The 20,578-nt window shown below is 37.0% G+C and overlaps 1 protein-coding gene across 3 annotated transcripts; it reads left to right on the top strand.

Moving 5' to 3' along the window:
- The first annotated feature begins 403 nt into the window (after nucleotides 1-403).
- On the top strand, nucleotides 404-20,095 carry LOC148072710 (uncharacterized). Of its 3 annotated transcripts, none has more exons than XM_087797126.1 (16): nucleotides 404-423; nucleotides 6,325-6,434; nucleotides 8,253-8,381; nucleotides 8,453-8,753; nucleotides 9,922-10,674; nucleotides 10,756-10,788; nucleotides 10,877-10,944; nucleotides 11,114-11,360; nucleotides 11,447-11,572; nucleotides 12,483-12,526; nucleotides 12,595-12,673; nucleotides 12,745-12,876; nucleotides 12,951-13,112; nucleotides 14,723-14,794; nucleotides 15,431-15,462; nucleotides 19,636-20,095. In XM_087797126.1, exons 2-15 carry the CDS (start codon nucleotides 6,361-6,363, stop codon nucleotides 15,458-15,460), a joined length of 2,250 nt encoding a protein of 749 aa, XP_087653252.1. In that variant the 5' UTR covers nucleotides 404-423; nucleotides 6,325-6,360; the 3' UTR covers nucleotides 15,461-15,462; nucleotides 19,636-20,095. The 3 variants fall into 3 exon arrangements, with proteins under 3 accessions (XP_087653252.1, XP_087653253.1, XP_087653251.1); XM_087797127.1 differs by lacking the exon at nucleotides 404-423 and adding an exon at nucleotides 6,083-6,189 and having other exon boundaries at nucleotides 12,598-12,673; XM_087797125.1 differs by lacking the exon at nucleotides 404-423 and adding an exon at nucleotides 6,083-6,189.
- The last annotated feature ends 483 nt before the right edge of the window (nucleotides 20,096-20,578 follow it).

The following is a 20,578-nucleotide window of genomic DNA, read 5'->3' as shown; positions in this document are numbered from 1 at the left end:
TATAATGTTGATACTTTAAACTTACAGAAAATTAAATTATTTCCTATTGTATTTAAATGTAATTATTCACTTGGTCTTTATTTGTTTGACATGTATATTTATGATGTATATATTTTAATTTACATGTCCTTTGTATTATTTAATTGTTGTTACACATTTTTTACATTTTAAAATGTGTATCTAACACTTGTCATTGCAGATGAAATCTGACACATTATCTTTTTATCTCCTCAACGTTATCCAACATGTGTATAACACTCTTATAGGAGTCTACGAGGGGTCATTTCTAAACCATAACCTTATAAATGTATCATTTACAACAAGGGTGTAGCTGAGCAGGCGTGGCTGGGCTCTTCGCCACATAAAACCCCTTGTTTCTCCTCCTCTCTTCTTGATTCTGCTGCTCATCACTTCACTGCTCTGGTGAGTTCCTATTGAAGTCCTTAACCAATAAAGTGAAATAGTTTATATTTGTATTTATTATTAGTTCTTATTTGTGTTAGAGAAAATGATGCGTTTCCCTAATATATTAGAATTATATTTATATATTAACTACAAATGTTTTAAGAAATACTTGCGAGTTATCAGTTCTTTCACTATAAGATTTTCTTGCTTTTATTCTTCCTAAATTGTTTTTTTTAAAGTATATTGGCATCGTGCGGGATGTATCTTACTCACGTTATAAATGGAATGCTTATACAGTGTTGGCTTCTTGTCATTTTGCAGTGGAATCAAGCCACAATATGGCTAATAATACTTTAAAAGCCTTTTTTTGAAGCCTTATATAATAATTATGTGTTTCTAAATAGAACACTCACTACTAAACATTATTTTATGTTTAAGTTTCAACATCGACAATCGGTTCTAGTGTCGTGATTTTATTTTATGTATAAACCTTTTGAACACTCACCATGTCACAACGTCAAAGAAAATGCATGAGCAGATGTTTCTTTTACACTCAACTAATGTGAGTTGCCAGAGTAAGACATATTCTAGATTTACTACAAATGTTCTAAGAAATATTTGCGAGTTAGGATGTATCTGACTCACTTTATAAGTGGAATGCTAATACAGTGTTGGCATCTTGTCAATTGGCTGTGGAATCCCACATGACTCATGTTGGTGCTCACATCTTTGGTCAGCAAGAGTAAACACCGTAAACTGTCTTTTTCTGTGAGGTCCATGTTGATGTCTAGTCATGTTGCCTAGCTGAACGTCTTTGCCTTAGATGGTGTTGAAGATACACCTACAGTACGAGATGTTTGGCTCTGGGAGCATCCACGTTATTGATCATAAAAACTATTTTGTTTTTAAATAATCAGTTAGTTAACTAAGTTACTTTGAACCTAATGTTTTATAAACAAAAAAAATGTTTTCACAAGTTAAAATCCTGGCAATATAATTTGTCACTTTTATTGCTCAATTAAGTTATGTAACATTAACCTTGTTTTTTTTTATTTACTGTATGTTTATAATGGTTTTATTAGTTAACCCTTTGTAATGTAATTACCTGGTTTGAATTATGGTTTTACACAATTGTCTTAAAATAGAATTATAGTTATTAAAAATTGATATGAATATTTTTTATTGGAATGTGCATTTATTAATTTATCTTTTGAAGTCCATCTTTAATGTATTTAAAAAAAATAGGTATTTTTACTACTATGACTCTTTAAAATATACATATTGAAGGGCCACAGCTATATAGTGTTATCAATATTAATTTATTATGGGATTCATCAATAAAATAAGTGTTTTTTACTTTGTGAGATTTTTGTTTAAGAATTTTTTTTAACAAATATACTATATTTATCGCATTTTCTGTTTTAATTAAAAAATGTGTAACAGTTCAATCTTTTTTTCTTTTTTTTTTTACATTCATTCAGTGTAAATATAAGAGATTGATATTGCTTTAATTTATTTATTTTAATAGTAATGCATTTTTAAATTAAAGTACAACAGCCTTTGATAATCAAAGGAAATATGTCCTTTCTTTTATCAAGTTTGCATTGTAATTTCACCAAATGTTAAGAATTTTATTAATATCCTGTGATTACTATAGATTCAGTAAACGATCAGGTTATATGTTTCAAATACACTTTCTCATCAACTGAAAATATTTTTCCATAGTCTTGTTTTGTTGTTTAAACTCAGTGTATTCATTTCCATTCTTACTTTCTATAATCATTAGTGCATTGGCAGGAGCTCAGTTCTGTGTCCACAGCATTACGTGGCGTTGATAAATGACATTAACAATGGAAATAAGTTATTCTGGGATGGTCACTTTGTCTAGGAGCAGTCATTTCCTAAAGTAAACCACGTTCCCTTCATGCAACATGCCAAACTGGGAGCACCATAACCAACACTGGCTGTGAACTTCCTTAAAAGGAGCCTCAGCCCATCTCAGGGATGGGATGTTGAGCTGAGAGAGACATTTCCTGCGTCAGAGTGGGAAGTCCAAGACAGCCTTGACTTTGGATCCCAAAAGATCATCTCATTCATAGTTCTTAGAAATGGGATGAAAGAGCTGCAGCAGAACACATTGTGAGGGAGAGAATACTTTCTATCCTCATCTTTGGAAATATTGAAAAGTGGTCCTCTAAATAAATACAATCATTCAAGCACAAACTACCTTATCATCACAGAAAAAGACTCCTCTCTCGCTGCCATGACTCAGAAACACTCTAGCTTGTTTCCTGAGGTTGTTTTCCCCACAGTTGTCCATGTTTGGTCATGTGGAGTAAGACGCTTCTTGAGTTATTGCAAAAGTCGCTCTGGTAACTGTTATCTATAAACGTCTCTGTAACTTCTGACAGTATTATTGCAAGATTCTCTTGCATGATATTTTGAATAGCACCACAGAGTGGTCTCCATAATAACACTGGCTTGTCTGTCACACTTTTGTTTTGAAGGGCAGCAGCACAGGTTCCACAGTTCTAGTCTGATACCCATAAAGGGTAAATCATGTTATTTTTTCTTATTTTCTTGTAGGCCTAATGAAAGCATGAAGAAACAGACGCCCTTAAAATACAATCACCTGCATTACAGTTACACTTAAACATTGACATTACAGTCAATAAAGTTATACCTTACCTTACCTCACATTTATACGCCTTGTTATGCTAGCAGCTAGCTAAGCTATTACAGCGCATTATCAATGGAGGCTATCATGGACAAACTGTGTTTTAGACTTATTTTATTATGTTTATTCATGAAACAAGGTGAAACAGCTTCTACTTTAATTCTGAAAAATACGTTCAAGTTGACGGTGCGGTACTTTAATTTCTCTGTTAAAGTAAGTAAGTAATTTGTATTTATATAGCGCTTAAAGTGTTTTAAACAAGGTTCTGAAAACATCAATACATTGAAATAACTGATGAAGTCATTGATTCAATTTTCCCTACAATACCAGTATAACTTTGGATGAATAACAATGAATATGCTTAAACAAGAACATGTCAAATACATTAAGAGAAATTACACTCGAAATTTTTTACTTAGCAGGATAGCCGCTACGTTTGCCAAAAGCTTTATAGCAGACCACGAGTACAATGGCTTAATAACTAATATCTAAACCTTGTTGCATCATGAGTGTTTTTTCTGATCTCTAAACAATGTTTAAATGGTTATATCATCTATCATTATTCAAATTGTCTTATGCTGGATTTATTTCTGTCAATATTGACTCTAGCCGTGACTGCCCACCATCAAGTACTTGTATCAAGAGAAAAAACATACAAAAGATTTAACATGATATTTAAGGATCTATCTTTAAAAAGAGGATTATTTTCACTATTCAAATTGAATGTGAGTTCCCAAAGATTTTGTTAAAAGGTAAGAAGGTGAGAGAAATAATTCATTGCAGTAACACACCTCTAATCCAGACAAATCACCTGACAGCCGAGTGATGGAGCAGATGTTGTAAGTGTGTGTATGAGTGGGAACTAGGGGGTGACGAGTCGATCGGCCCCTCGCTTTTTCATAAGATGGAGTCTGTCCAATGCAAACATGGCTGGATCAAGAGTCTGAAAAGCCAAATGTGCTGCAGGTCAGGCGCTTCGAGTCCTCTGTTCCACCGAGTCGTCGTTTCTGCTGGTCTGAGCTCAGAAACACAGAGAAGTCTTTGTCACGAGCAAAGCCTAAGTGTTCCCATGTTGCAGCAGCCAGTAGGAGTGATTGATCGTTGCTGAGTGTGAAACACATGTGGAGCACAAATACAACATTGACCAACCAGGAACCGAGATCTGTATATTCAATAAAATAAATAAAATATCAGAAGTCAACTTGAACATAAATAAATTACATTGGCAACTTTATTTGCATGTTACAGTTTATTCCTTTTTTGAGTCAAACTAATGGCAGGGGGGACAATCTGGCCTGCCAAGTCATTTTAGGTGGCCTGCTGGATGGTTGGTTAAAATCAAAGTAGATTACAAGAAATGTGCTTGTTGAGGGTTTTATGTGGGCAAATAAATATATATTTACCCTCCAGGAAAATAAATGATATCGCTATAAAACTCATACTTACTGTTATGGACAGTTTGGATAATATACATTTTGTCAATTTTGATCCTTTTTATATCATCTAGCACCACTCTTAGTATAAAAAACATATGATAAAATAAAAAAATATTTTTATCCAAATAACAAATTTATTATACTTTTAAAACTTTTTTCCAAAGCCTAATGCAATCATAACACGTGCTACTGAACATTTTTATCCAGTTCTCGTGTCATGATTTTAGTTTATGTATAAACCTTTTGAACACTCACCATGTCAAAACAAAGACGTTATCTTTTACACTCGACTAATGTGGGATCCCAGAGTAAGGCAGGTAAATTAGTAAGTTTTGTTTCCGAAAGAATAAACCGAGTCATTAAAGTCTTAAGTAGATAAGGGGTTGAGTAAAAGTGTTTGAGAAGATATAATCAAACGGTTGTTAATGTGTTTTCGTGTAAGCAGTAGAAACCAGGGATGAGGAGTATGGAGGACTATAAGCTGACATGCTACATGTTTTAAGAGTGAGACAATGAGTGAGGACAGTAGACATCAATCATTACAAACACCCCATGTAATGTGCTCTATGTCTGGTTATGATCTATGATTCTGTCTTGGTGGGCACTTCTTAATATCTGGAAAATCTGTAAAGGTTCTGAAATAATGTCCCAGATGGGATGGTTTAGAAAAGTGTTTTGTACATGAGTTGTACAGTACAGCACAGGGAGATGTTTATCAGTACAACAACCATCCATCCTATCTTGCACGTGCAGGTTTGTGCTAAAAGTAAGGATGAAGCATCAGATTAGTTTTCAGGTTTTGTCCTTCCACAGTAGAGATTCTGTAATCTTTCAAAAACGGATGCAGGTAAAAAGGTATTTGATGAAAGGAGAAATGAGAAAAAGGTGAAAGGGTGTTTATGCTTCAAGGACAAAACTAAAATGTTGGTTTTTTATCTAACGCTGACAATTTATGTACTGTAGTTCCTCGGTGATCACAGGCTTATGTTCCTGACACCCATTTGAAAAGTTGGAAATTTGTGATCTCGTCTTTTGATTTTTAAATACGCTCACCCCAAGGAACTACAAAACTCACTTTAAAATACGGTGTAAAGAAAAATGTATACTGTGATTAAAGTGGCAGCAATGAATTATTGCACAGTGAACAATGTTGGCTTTGATAAATATAGACGTTCGTACTGTTCCCCAGATCAGTCTCGTCTTGGTCTTAACCTTTGATGGCCTTCGTCATGTCTTGGTTCTCTCCATAATAGTTGTCTCAAAACTTTTTTTCGACTTCTTTAATGCTACACATGACACTCAATTTTGTGTTAAAACAAAACACAGATATTACAGTCAATGAGGGATTCCCTTCCTGTAATTTCAATTTCACAGGGTTCAACTCAGAGGTCATAACTAGAAGGACTTGAATCAGGATGTTCACAGAAGTTGATATAAAAGATTATATTAAACAGCATAATGTCCACTGAGATCCAAGACCAAGTGAGAAGGAGAGGGAGGAGGAGGAGGAGGAGAGGTGGAGGACTGAAGAGTAAGGAGCTGAGAGGCTGGCTTTTCCTTTTCTGGTAGTTGCTGAAAGAAGGAGCAAGAATTCTCGCTGCTGCGATATTAACCAGACAGCACTTGTGATATATAGAGTCAGAAAGGCTGCTGTGCATGGACTCGGCTCAGGTATTGTAAACCAATAGGAGTTACTCCTGTCACCAGGCCCTTGTGGGTGGTCCGCCTTATGGATATTTGCCTGTTTTAACCATGTTTGATATACAGTACATGTAACCTACAGTGTGTTCCACTCTTGTTTTTCAGTGATTCAGTGATAAAGAAGCGTTTATTTGGGTGAAAATGGACGACGACTTTGAGCGACGTTTGGAGGTGAGGAGGCAGAGGAGAGAGCAGATGCGCCTGGACGCTGAAAAGTGAGTGAAAATGTAACATCAGCAGACAACTTTTTCCCAGTAATTATCTTTTAATGTGGAATAAAACATCAGTTCATCAGTCATTTACAAGCTGTTCACATGTTCTGTATAAGATGTCTTAAATTTTCCACAATATCAGATAAAAAAACATTAAATGTTTAGCTTGTTATTGTTTCGTGAATAAAATATATTTCTTGCACAGAAGCAAATATACTAGTATACTCATTTGAAAACAAAGTATTACAGTCAGATGACTCATCTTATAATATAAAAAATGAGGGTGTTGTCCTGGACTGAGAGTCACCTATTTTAAAACATAAAACATAGCAATGATAGTATTAATTGTCTATAGTATCACAATATACTATAACTGCATTTAATATCTACATTTATATACACAAAACCAAGGAATGGATGGTCTACTATAAAGATGAGTTTGTGACCAATAAGGTGTAGCCTGCCTCTCACACAGATCAAGTTATTGTGACCTTCATATATGTTTAATTTAAACCAACTTGTGTATTATCACAGTGGGAAAACTTTCATTTTGGTAAATGATGCTTTAATGACCCAGGCAGTCAGAAGCTCAGATGTTTTACGACCACAGTCATTAGAGGTCAAAACAGGGTCTATAAATATTTTGAAGTCATGATATCTGATTGGAGGGACTTTAAAAAAAAGTGCATTCCTGAAGATTTTCTCACAGTGGTTATATTGGCAGTCATGCCAACCTCTCCTCCGTCCTCTCAAATGGATGTTTTCTTTCCAGACGGCCAGTCTCGATCTCAACGTAGACTTCCCATTCTTGTAAAACATCTCACTTACTCAACCTTCTATACCAAGCTATAACTCCTGTCTTGAAATTCCGCTCCTTTAACTTAAGCTAACTCGTCCCTTCCTCACTAATTGCTGTGGTTGATTATCAAAGCTCTTTGGAACCTTGTTTTCAGGCCTTAATGGAATTTTGTGGCTTCTCTCTTAACCCTTCCTCTGAAAACATCTGTTAATCGTTGTGCTTTGGCAGGACAGATGTAAATCTCTTCAGCAGGCGATACTGTCCTGGCACACCATAAGACCTGGTCACAGTATATATTTAGAAAAAATGCAACCCAGAATACTCCACCTTAGGTTGAGGCGCAATGCCTTAATGTGTTTATGTGGACTATGCTTGCATCAAGCTTGCAGCAGAAATATGGAAGATTGTATTAGATTTAAAGAGAAAAAACTATTTATTGACCCCTGTATAAAGAACTCTGAAAACTCTGAGTATTTTTCCAATTAACAGTTTCTATAAGTTACAAGTTCCTCTTTGACTTGTATGTGTCCCTTCTAAATGGAAAATCTGCTTCTACCTGAGACCCTGGTGTGTCACCAGTCCGGGGGCATAGTCCTACCAGTGTCATTTTATGTTGACAGATTCTTAAATGGTTGGTTTGAAATGAGTGGTCTGCTAATGTCAAACATGCTTTTACAAAAACAGATCACATGCATTATAAACTGGTGTTGTGACATTTTTTAAATGCTAAATTACTTTGATTGAAATGTCCAAGAAGGAGAGAAATTATGCAGACATATTACTAAACATGGGAATTGCATTAAAATACATAGATAATTACAAACAAACATGTATAGGCTAATGGATGTTGCAGTTTGTTTCATATTTCCTATTTATATACTTTTTTAATACATAACATCTGGTTTGCCCACAACTTAAAACATTTGTCAACTTGTGTCATCGAGATGATGATTGAATAACAAAATGTAAACTTTTAGTTTTTTGGTTGAGTAAATAAAGTCATTTTTGTGTATTGTGTTTAGAGAGGGTTACACTAATGATGATAATGACGAGGAGGAACGAGAGCAGAGGAGACGTGCAAGAGAAGAGAGGAGGAAAATGAGGGAGCTTGAAGAGACTGGATCAGGCGATGGAACCAACAACAACAACAGGTTCTACAAAGACAATAAAATATATATTTTGAGTGCCATCCATGTAAATCATGGATCCTTTACTTTTTCAGTGTAGCAGAGTCTGAACCTACAACAACAGCTGCAGTGGATGATGACCAGGTCTTGCTGGAGCGTCTTGCCAAGAGGGAGGAACGTAGACAGAGGAGAATGATGGACGCGATGGAGAGACAACGATCACTGGACGCAGACAGCAGTGCAGCCAACGGTACTGAGATCCAGTCTGAAGATCAATCAGACAATTACAACCAAGAGACACCAACAGAGCAGCATGAGAACGAACCAGCCAGGGAAGAAGTGGACGAAGCTGTCTTTCAGGATAATAAGGAAGCAGTTATCATGGAGGAGGACCAGGTACCTTTCATAATTGTTTGTCACATCTGAATGGAATGGCTTTGTTTTGTAATGCATATGAATAGAGACATATTTTATGAGTAAATAAATAAATTAAATTTGATTTGATATTATCAATATTGAGGCTTTTTGAAGTATCATTTTACACGTAACGTAAGATATTACTGTCTAGTTTTGTCGTTATGTAAGATTAAAGTTTCTTCTCAGTGATGAAGACATTAACAGGTTACCGGACATTGAAATAGTGACCGTCCTAACCACTAAATTAAAACAATGACTCTGTTTTTCATATTGAGATACAGCTATCCACTTGTTATATGATGGAAATGTATAAACATTAAGGGTTAATTGTAACTGTTTTTACAGTTCATTACTGTTTTAATGAATCGTCAAAAGCAGTGGTTCCCAACTCCCGGAATAATTTACATAAATTCTGTTCTATTGATTATTTCTTAAATGTGTTTTGTTTTGAAAAAAGATGGTATTTTAGATGGTAGATAGTAAAATTAGCCTGTCTTTTGACACTTGTATCCAGTTTACTTGAAAAAGCAATACCTGTAAACTAGTGTAAAGATGTTTTTCTATGAAGGTTGGTCTGTGAATATAATGCCCACATTAAACCGGTCTTTGGTGCAAAAAGTTTCCGGACCCCTTTCTAAATAGCATGGAACATCAGTTATCTGACATTTAAACAACAGAAAAACAGGCCTGCCATCATTTGTAGGCTCTTATGGGATTTTAATTGATGGGGGATATAAATCCAATAATTAAGGTGAGTTTGAGATTCTGTGTATTCATTTGGGTAATTCGACTATTTATTTACACTTGTTATTTATCAACCACTTTCTCAACAGTGCAACAATTGTAATGGAAATCTCTCTTGGTAGTATTTAAGAATTCAGTTTGAGACCTTTTAACCCATATGTTTATCTGACTAGCTTATTATTTGATCAGTTCTCTATAATCAGTAGATGAAAAGTTGATGATACATTTAGCTATTATGGCCATAATCTGTGCAAACAGCTAGCATAAGACATATGTTCATATTGTTATGTAAAGATTTATTTAAATCCATTCAAAAGAGTGTTCAATAAGGTATGTTGAATGTGCATTTTATAATCGTATATTTATAATTCAGAATTGTTAATCTGATACTGAAATCTTTTAGGAGGAGGTAGATCAAATGAAAGAAGATGCTAAAGATGACAAAGAAGAAGTGGGCGAGGAGGATGAAACTGATGTGCAACAAACCAGAGTTCATGAAGACGAAGATCTAATAGAAGAAGAGAATATTCAAAAGAAGGAACTGGAGGATCAGAAAAAAAAGGAGGAAGAGGAAAGACAGCTGAAGGAAGAGGAAGAGAGAATCAGGAGGGAAGAGGAACAACGTGAAAAAGAGGAACAGTTGAAGAAAGAGGAAGATGAGAGGCAGCAGAAAGCTGAGGAAGAGAAAAGGCAGGAAGAAGCACAGCAAAAGGAAATGGAAGAAAACATTAAGAAAGAGGAAGCAGAGAGGCAGTTTAAAGAGGAAGAGGAAAGGAAGAAGGTTGAGGAAGAAGAGAGGCAACGAAAAGAAGAAGAAGAGAAACTAAAGCAGAGAGAAGAACAGGAAAGACAAAAGGAAATGGAGGAGAGATTAAAGAAAGATCAAGAGGAGAAACAAAAACGAGAAATCGAAGAGAAGAGGAAAAAGGAAGAGGAGCTAAAACGCAAGAAAGAACTTGAAGAGAAAAAGAAAAAGGAAGAGGAGGAGCAGCAGAAGAAGAAAGAGATGGAGGAGAAGAAGAAGAAGAAAGAGTTGGAGGAGAAGAAGAAGAAAGAAGAAGAAGAAAATAGAAAAAAGGAGGCTGAGGAGAAAAGAAGAAAAGAAGAAGATGAGAAGCGTAAAAGAACAGAAATGGAAGAAAAGAAGAAGGAGGAGGTTTGTATTATCATTTAGTTATAATTTGCAGAAATTGTGAAAAAGTATAATGTTTTCATTCATTATTTTATGTTTTCAAAGGAGAAACCAAAAAGATTTGGCTTCAAGGACAAGGTTTGACTTCCCCTTAAGAATATTTCAGTGGTTCATGTTACATGACTGGGTTTTTGATTAGATTGAATTTGATTCTTTTTGCACACAGTTTGAACCTGTCAAGCAGAATGAATCTTTTGTTGAGAATAAACTGAAGAAGCCAGAGAGGACATCAAGGTAAAACATGGTGGTTTTTGTCTATTAGTTAATCAATTAATGTAGTAAAAAATAAACTAATTTCAACTTATATGATAAAATGTAAAAATCTTGATAGCTATGCTTCTACTTTAAATGACTATGTACTTCTTGAAAAAATGACTCGTTCTTATTGCATATTTGCCATCAGGGACAACGTTCCCTCGAGTAAGGCAGAGGACTTGGAGCGGCAGGAGGCTGAACGTAAACTACAAGAGCTCAAGAAGCGGAGAAACAATGCTGAGAGCGAGGAGTTTGAGAAGATGAAGCAGAAGCAGCAGGGCGCTGAGGCTGAGCTGGAGGAGTTGAAGAAGAAAAGAGAGGAGAGGAGGAAGGTTATTGAGGAGGAAGAGAAACAAAAGAAGCAGGATCTGGAAGAGAAGAAAAACAGAGAGCAAGTAAGGAGTGCGCTTGTGTTGTCAGCGAATAAACACAACTTGTGTTATTTTATTTTATCTGTATGGAATCTGTTTGTCTGAATCAGGAGGAAAAGAAGAGGATGAAAGAGGAAATAGAAAAGAGGAGAGCTGAGGCAGCAGAGAAGAAGAAGCAGATGGGAGAAGAGTCTACATCACCTGCTTTTACCATCAGTCCTAAAGGGTCATCTAAGGTCATAAATCAAGTCAGCCATCAACTCATGCTGCTGCATGTCTTTCAACTGAGATCATCTAGTTCACCTCACTGTCCTCCTCATATTGAGCACCATTGATACCATTGTCTTGAACAGCTTTTGACATTTTTATCTACACCAATGAAGATAATAGAATTCTTGGTTTAACTTTTCTCACTTAATATAAGTTAGACAACTAACTCTATTTTGTTTATTGAAACGAACAATTCCTCTCGATACAAAACCTTTTAACATGCAGAACAGAAGTCAGGACAACTTGACCAGGGCAGGATTTATGTTTGGTGGATGTTTGTGAGGAGTTTAGGGAGGACTGGGTTTGCAGCGAGGAGCGAGTCAGCTATAATTAGGACGAACAGACAAATACATTTGGACATGGAACGCAATATACAGATAAAAGGGAAAATTAAAAGTTATTTTTTAAAGAATGAAGACAATTTGAAAGATCGATTCTGTTCATATAGTGTCTTAAGTTTTTAATCTTGCCCAAAAATAAAAGATGATAAATCACTCACTAGTTTGTTAACATTTCTTGTTGGTTACTTACCTGTGTGATGATGCTTTATTGGCAATAGGGATCTATTTTGTATCGAGTTTTTCCAATAGCTACCGTTCAACAAGTACTGTAATGTCCGGAGTATTAACCACACCAACAAAGAAAAGAAAATGATTCATATAATGGTTGCATCCGTCAATAAAACGCAGGGGGTAACAGGTTATCTTGAGATATTAACACCAAACATTACAATTGTATTTCTTGAAATACAGAAGTAAACCAAAATTGTCTCGTTTAAGCTCTGTGCTTTTATCTCCTCTAGATGTTTGTTTTTTTGTCCTTTTGAATGGAGACTGCTGCATGGTTGATACATGATGGAACTTTTTCTTTTCACAGATTGGGGAAAGAGCTGAATTCTTGAGCAAATCAGCTCAGAAAAGGTGAGAACAAACGCACACTCATAGATATCTGTATAATGAGTAATACTGACATTTTTTTGGTCATACAGCAGCACGTCAAGAGTGTCTCACACTCCAATAGTCTCCAGAATAGGCAACAGAATGGAACAGTTCAACTCAGCCGTCCAGGTGAGATTCATCAACAACCATTTACGAGATATTCAGTAATCTTAAAGATAATCAATCATCTGTTTCCACAGGAAAGCAGAGATGTCAAGTCTCCCAGATCTCCCAGAGCAGACATTCCGTCGGGAGGAACACGCAACATCAAGAACATGTGGGAGAAAGGAAATGTGGTCTCCTCTTCTGATAGTCCTTCTCCTGCAAACAAGGTCAGAAAGCAAGAAGAAAGCAGTTGTAGCGCTTTAGAGAACCTCTAATTCACCGATGAGTATTTCCATCACAGGAAGTGGCTGGACTTAAAGGAGGTGTGACGGGACGCGTCAACAGTTGGATGGCAAAGCCTGCGGAGGCAGAAAAGGCGACTCCAGCAGCACCAGAAGCTTCTAAGCCAGCCTTGTCTGCATCATCATCGTCTCCCACACCAGCAGCAGCAGCAAAGCCTGCAGTAAGAGCTGATAATTCCTTGTATTGTCCACACAAACTCTGTTGACAGACATGATTGTCACTGAGAAGTCAGTTTAAACAAATAATCCCCTGAGATTCAACCTATTTTAGCACATTAACTTGATGCTCCTATCTTGGCTGCAGGACAGGAGTGAGGAGGATGTCTGCACTCCAGTGACACCACCTGGATATTTATATTATTATTATTATTATGAATATTATTATGAATACTATTATGAATATTATTATTATTATTAGTGTTATTTAATCATTTTAATTATATTATTCTTGAAGGGGAGTTTTAAATCAATTATTTATTCGGAGCTAAATATTTTTCCTACTTCAAATACTTTCACCTGGTGGCGAAGTGCATGAACATGTTCGTGGCCGTCTGTGCAAACTTGACTGAAATGGTAACATCTTGTATTTGGCAAGAAGGATTGTTCAATTTTATTCAAAGTTTCAATCATAACAGAGTCATCTCAAGACACTTTACAGTTTAAAAAGACTATATAAGAGAAAAGAATAACAGGTGCCAGTGAATCACGATGAAAATGAAAGAAAGAAAATGGATATAAAGATGATCTGAAGTTTCACCTAAATATTAGAGATGGTCTGATGAAGCTTCATGAAGCAGTGTCATGTTGTTCAGAGAGTTAGTAGGTGGCGACATCGGTTTAAGAATGATGTGATGTTTCACTAGAACAAAGGAAAGTAGTGCAGAGGCCGCCATCTAGTGGGTTCTGAGAATAATAACACTGCTTCTTAAAGCTTTATCACAATCACTACTCTTCTTGGCCTGTAAATAAATGAATGTTAAAATCCATCTTCATAACTTTTAGAATTATTAGTTATAATCACTATGATTTCTTCTCGTTGTACACTTTTGAAAATTGAAATGAATATTTTTTTCACAACATTCACACGTTTTAAGTTTAATATCTGCTCATTAAACTCTTAAAATAATCTGCTTTATTTCTGTTTGTCTTTTCTTAAATTAGAACTAAAAGCAGCTGTTGATCTGCCTTCTGGACACATCAAACATGTCTCCAAGTCTGTCGCTCATGTGACATTGTTTGAATTGTCTAAAATTTATGAGCAGGTTATCTTTAGAGTTAAACATCATAGCAAGTGAAGTTGACCTGATTACTGTGACAACACTTCCACCTGATGGAATAAATATGAACAACAGCCCGAGGGAAACTGTTGCAGAGTACCAAAGGGCTGACTGTTGAACTATGAACTCTGTTAGATGTTCTGCCACACATTTCAATTTCATTTTGCGGCAAACATACAGTATCTATTTGAAGCTCTCCCAGGATAAATGATGACTTAGTGGGCCGTATTTGGATCACAGACTGCACGTTTGACACATTCTTTCATATGAACACACAAGGTTCTGCGTCATCATTCAAAAATGAAATATCGGCTCATTCTTCTACTTATCCATCTTGTCTGGTGATGAGAGGTCTCCTGTCACGCAGAGCTATCTTTACCTCTCAGTGTTGGCCTGGCTTTCATCACCTCTGCTTCTGCTTGTCCTTCAATAACCATCTCTCTAGATCAACAATATCACAGGTGAAAATTATTCTTTGTTCGCTTCATTCACAGGACGCAAAACCTGCTGAAGTTGGGAACAAACGAGGCGTTTGGGAGCCAAAGAAGACAGCTACACCAACCAAGGTAACACATCAGTCTCGTCCTAACGTCACGCTACACCTTTTTCAACATCCTATTAATTGTTGAATAATTATTTAAAAATAAACATATCCTAAAACTTTACATGACAATTTATCTGACAATACTATCATCAGAAACAATATAAGGCTTGTAGAACATATATATCTGTGTGTAATGATGTAGTGGTTACAATTGTCAAAACAAGCTTTTAAAATATTCAAATTCACATGTGTCATATTCGGATTATATGCTGGAGATAATGTGTGAAAAAAAAAGGATTATCAATTAGCTTTAGATAGACATTGGTGACCTTCCTTTCATGTATTGGTTTTTCAGATTGGCTATAAAAAAAAAGATAAAGTATGTTTTTCTGGCTCAGAAGAAGAAACAAAAAGTATTATTTGTTCCATTGGCCTGGATATAATCACCGCAAGTGCTTCTGCCTGTTTTTCACCAGAACCCTTTTTAGCCTCACATAAACAGACACAAAAATAACTGGGAATGGTGGGAATAACTCTAAGCAGAGTTTAAAAGGTTTGCTGCTGGACTGTGTGGATTGAACAAAAGTTAGAGGAGTCAACTTAAAAACTGTAGCTAAATAACTACGATTGTATTTATTTTTCTGATTCATGTTGACAGGTGGGAGGCCGTGGCAGGTTTGGCAATTAAAGGTAAGTTCCTCAGTTTATTTGTACATTCATTTAGTTTACATTTGCAATTTAAAGATATTTAATAGAACAACATTTTCAGCATGTGAGCTACTTATAAAAAGGGTCAAGTAAAAATGATTTTAGCTGCTACAAAAATGTGAAAAATGTATTTATTTAAAGAGGAAGGCAGCTTGTGACCTTTTCTTTTTGGAATTTATATGTTCTCCCCGTGTTGCATGGGTTTACTCTGGGAACTCCAGTTTCCTACCAAAGTCAAAAAGCATACAGAGGTTGATTGGAAACTTGGGGAAATTGTCCGTTGGTATGAGTGTATGTGTGAATGGTTGTGTGTCTTTGTGGGCCCTGCAACTGACTGGAGTCTAGTCCAGGGTGTCCCCCGCCTCTGGCCCGAAGAAGCTTGGATAGGCTCCAGCCCCCCGTGACCCCACATAAGGGATTAAGCCCCGACCAAATGAAGGAATTAATGTTTATTTAAAACATATATTGATAATTATTTATACGTACAATGTATGTTAATTTTATTCTCATTGACTGACTTTTAGTCCTCAAACTCAATGGGCAGACCTTATGTCGAAGGAAAGGGCCCATTGGTTTATTTTATACTTTGTAAGGTTCTGGTCCTTCAGAAAAGTTGTTTTCTGGGACCATGTAGTGTCAATAAAGTTTTTGATTAACCTAATTTTAAGGAATAATATACCAGAGTCAAATGGACAAAAAAGGTCTGATTTTAAAAGAAAAAGGTGACCAAGCGACTTGATGACGTGTGAAGCATCATCACTCTACGGACAGAAAACGTCTTTGGTGTGAGTCGCTGTGTTGTACGCACATGCAGCCAAGTCCAGGGTTAATGTGTTACTAACCTCTGTTAGATCAACATATTGAGCACCGGTGCATTATCTCTCTTAGAACAAAAGTTGGTCAGGCATAGAAATTCTTATGTCTGTTTACTTCAGCAACAATAAAAATGAAGTGATATTTAAATATTGATCATTTTATTACATTCATCAAATTAAACATTTTTTTTCATTTTTATCAATTGTATTCTTTATATTTATTTGTATTAGCACATAACACAATGAAGTTTTGTATAAGACAACGAATTGTGGAGGTTGATTTTTGAAATCAGTCAGTAATTAAGGTCTAAAAGACCTGATGTATGTAGTTGGATTTTGACATTTTGGAAACACATCTTCAAAACATCACATATCAAAACATATCACTATGACATCACAATAGAGATTCCCTACAAACATCCCAGAGGCATTTGTTTTGCCACAAGACTAAAGAGGAGGAGGCGTTGATCTCTAGCTGTGTATCTGTCCTTCAGAAAAGAGCTGGGGTCCCAACAAATTACAGCCCCCCAGTGGACTCATAACCACTACAACCTGCCAACACCCCATGTGTGCCAGAGTCACTGCTCCCTATAAATCAAGTCTGCAGCTTGAGATTTTTGGCCTCAGGCTCTGGCCTCTACTGCTCCAGCGTCTATATTTACAAACCCTCACCCTGACCTTCCTCCCCAGTATGAAGACCCTTCCAGACTCCTGGAATGACTGGCGTGTTTGAGCTGCGCGTGCTGTACGCAGCCACACTGGGTGTCAAGAAACTGTTAGTGCATACCAGCGGGCAGCTGCTTGATTTTCACATTACGGCCGGAGGATTACTGCGTTAGCGGAAAATCAGCCCTTCATCCTGAGGCTGGTGTAGGTGACAGTGTTCACAGGTCTGCGTCTGGAAGACATTCAGCTCGACACACCGCTATGAAGTCACATCGTCTTCAGACACGGAGCCTCCGGAGTCTGAGCCAAAGTGTAAACAATAGCAGTGGAAAATGTTTGTCGAGTAGCAGCTTCAACCTTAAATAGAGATCCTTGTTTGTAACCTTACGTTCCTCCGCTGAAATAGAAGATGGAGGAGCGGGGGGAAAGGCCAAAGTGACAAAGAAACAGCATTCAATCACATGCACTTGTTTTCAGATGAAAACGCTGACGTCCCAAGAGAGGCGCTCGTCAGTCTTTGTTACAGCGCAGAATGGGAAGTGCTTCATTGATTACCTGTTCAACACACACCAGTGTTCTCTTTAACCATTTTTACTACTTAATGGAGTGAAAGTGAGGGCATGACAATGTCTGGGAACTTCCCTCCGGCTGTAAATGCATCTGCTGAGCTGTGAGTGACATCTTGGCTTGAGTCACTAATCCACAGGTGTCACACTCCAGCGTACAAGAGGCCGAAACCTTTAACACAGTCTAAGTTTTGAAATAAAATAAAAGCAAATTGAGATTTATGAGACTGTGGTATCAGTCCTTTAATCCTTACAGGATTTCCCCTCTTGCTGCGTCACTTTATCTTTCCCTTGAACCTTGTGTTATCTCAGGTTCAAGGTGACCCGGTGGCTTAAAAACAAATGTGTTAGAGGCATCCCTTGTGTTGTCTCTGGGTCAAGGTGAACGACCTCCCTGGCTTCCATAAATGCATATGCAGTGGTGAAGGTTGTTTTCAAGTAGCTGATTTTGTTTTGGTGCATTTTGGGTTATTATCGAAAACCTTTTTGATCTCTCATTGACCTCCTGAAGTCTGTTGGTGGTCTGGGTTTGGTCCCCGTGTCTTAAGTTTGACAAAATTGGTTAATATCACACGCAGTAAAGTAGTTATTGGCTTTGTTTCAATACTCGTTTGATTTACCCTCTTTCACTTGCCATTAACCCTTGCTCTGACGTCACACAGAGGGCAATTGGAGAGTTTAGGGAAAGTGGGCGAAAGGGTATTGAAATAGATAAATGAAACTCATTCATTTAAAGCCCAGATATTATGGATTTTCCACAAATTGATGGAGAAGCGCTATATTCATGATTCAAATAACAAGCAATATAAAAACATATATATGTATATAGAAACCAAATAAACCACATGAAAACCAAGTTCAGCCAGAAAGAAAGGAAAGACAGAGGTGAGACCAGCTATGCTGTATGGTCTAGAGACAGTGGCACTGTGGAAAAGGCAGGAAGCAGAGCTGGAGGTAGCAGAGATGAAGATGTTGAGGTTTGGGAGTGACGAAGATGGATAGGATCAGGAATGAGTCAACAGCATATGTAAGATGTTTTGGAGATAAGGGGCCAGAATGGTATTGGTTGGTCATGTACACAGGTGTTGAACTGGTCCAGAAAAGGGCCGAGACGGTGCAGGTTTTGGATCCAACCAGTCAAGCACATATAGTTGAACCAATCAGGCGCCTGAAAACAGTAATCAATTAATTGTCAGACAGGTGTTGCTTGTTAAAGCCGACACCTGATTCGTTAACTCATGTGTGCGTGACTGGTTGGAACAAAAACCTGCACCGTCTCTGCACTTTTCTGGACCAGTTGTTCTAGAGAAAGATCAAAGAGGAGGTTTATGGATGTAGTGAAAGAGGACATGAAGTTGTTTGGTGTGGGAGAGGGGGGATACAGAGAACAGGGAAAGATTGAGGAGGTTGATTTGCTGTTGCGACCCCTGAAGGGAACAGCTGAAAAGAAAAGAATAAGACTTGAAGTTGTTGTTAAGTTGTTGACAGAATAACAAACTATTTATAGGAAAACATGCTTTTCTCAGCACGTCATTGCACAGCTTTGAAAGGGACATCGATTTTCACTCGACCCCTCCGCCCTCAAGTGGGGGAAGTTCACTTCGGCTGCTCTGAGAATTGGAATGACCAGCCAAGGTCTGATGATGCTTCATGAAGGTCTTTAACTGATGGCGCCACCTACTGACCGCCAAACAACATGACACTTCTTCATGAAGCTTCATGATAGGGTACATCACTACAGAAAAGTGTATAATATTCCAGAGAAGATGTGTGAACGTAATGTTTAAAGTTTAACATCTATCAAAATGATTAATATTATAAACTTGACTCTCAATAGAGATCTGGCAGTAAAGCTGTAAACATGCAGCAAGTCACTTAAATTGATTCTGGGCCATGGAAGCATGTTTAATGGGGTTATGTGCCCTTCTTGAGCGCGCCAACACTGGACACATATTCTGGAGCACAAGTAGCTGGTTCATGCCAGGAGATGTTGTGTCCAAAACATTTACCGCGACCAACTGACAGATTTACAAGGAAAATCTGCTTGCACATGTTTACAACAACATTACATCTTCTATCAAACAAACACATGTTCTTTCTTTCATTAGGAGGACCTCTGGCGTTTCCTCGACCAAAGAAAAAAATCAATCGTATCTCCAACAGTTACAAGAAGAGGAGCCTCAGCAGACATGATGATACGTTGATATTCCAAATATATATATATATATATATATATATATATATATAATTAGAGCTTTTACTGCACTTCAGCTATGATTGATGCTTTAATCTTCTGGCATGATACTTTAATCGGGATGATCTAGTTTAATAAGAAAGCTATTTTTCTATGTTTACAATTTGCTACGAGTCACAAAAACAACATTTTTTTTTACATTGATTTGATGCATTGGATTTGAGCACAAATGTTTAGCACAGTTCACTTACTTCAAGAGGATGATCATCATGAATTCACGTAGTTAATGTCATCATTGCTGTTTTTATATTTTCACGCGCTCTGACCTGTATTATGATGTCACAAGTTTGAATAAAAGTGCCTGTGAAAAAGAATTTGACTGTGTGGATTCATCCATTCAGGATCTGCAGCTAAATCTACATTTCTGAATAAAAATTGCAAAAAACACCACTAAGTGAAGTGAATTTTTTAAACTTCTGAATCTGATATTTCTTGGTATAATGTCACTTATCACAAATGGCCCTCGCTCTTTTAGTCACTAAATGTGGCCCTCTAAACACACCCCTAATGGTGAGCATTACATTCATTTAGCCAATTAATCTTAATCAAGACAAATGAAAATAAAATGAAATAAAATCTTCTCTTTGGTTATGGGCCACAGGTGAAACATTTCCAATGCTCTTTGTGTATAAAAGAGTGTGCTGCAGCTGAAAGCTGGGACCAATCTTAGACCAGGCAATGAACGCACCTGCAGGGTGTGTTTGAGAGAGAAAGGGTCTAACAATAGACCTGGTCTCCTTCACTGTGCAGCTATAGGACTCTGTGGTCACATGACGAAGGAGGCCGGACTATGTATC

Source organism: Callionymus lyra, chromosome 8 (assembly GCF_982586985.1).
Source record: "Callionymus lyra chromosome 8, fCalLyr1.hap1.1, whole genome shotgun sequence".
NCBI lineage: Eukaryota > Metazoa > Chordata > Actinopteri > Syngnathiformes > Callionymidae > Callionymus > Callionymus lyra.
Note: the sequence above shows the minus strand (reverse complement) of the source record. Positions and strands in the feature narration are given on the sequence as shown.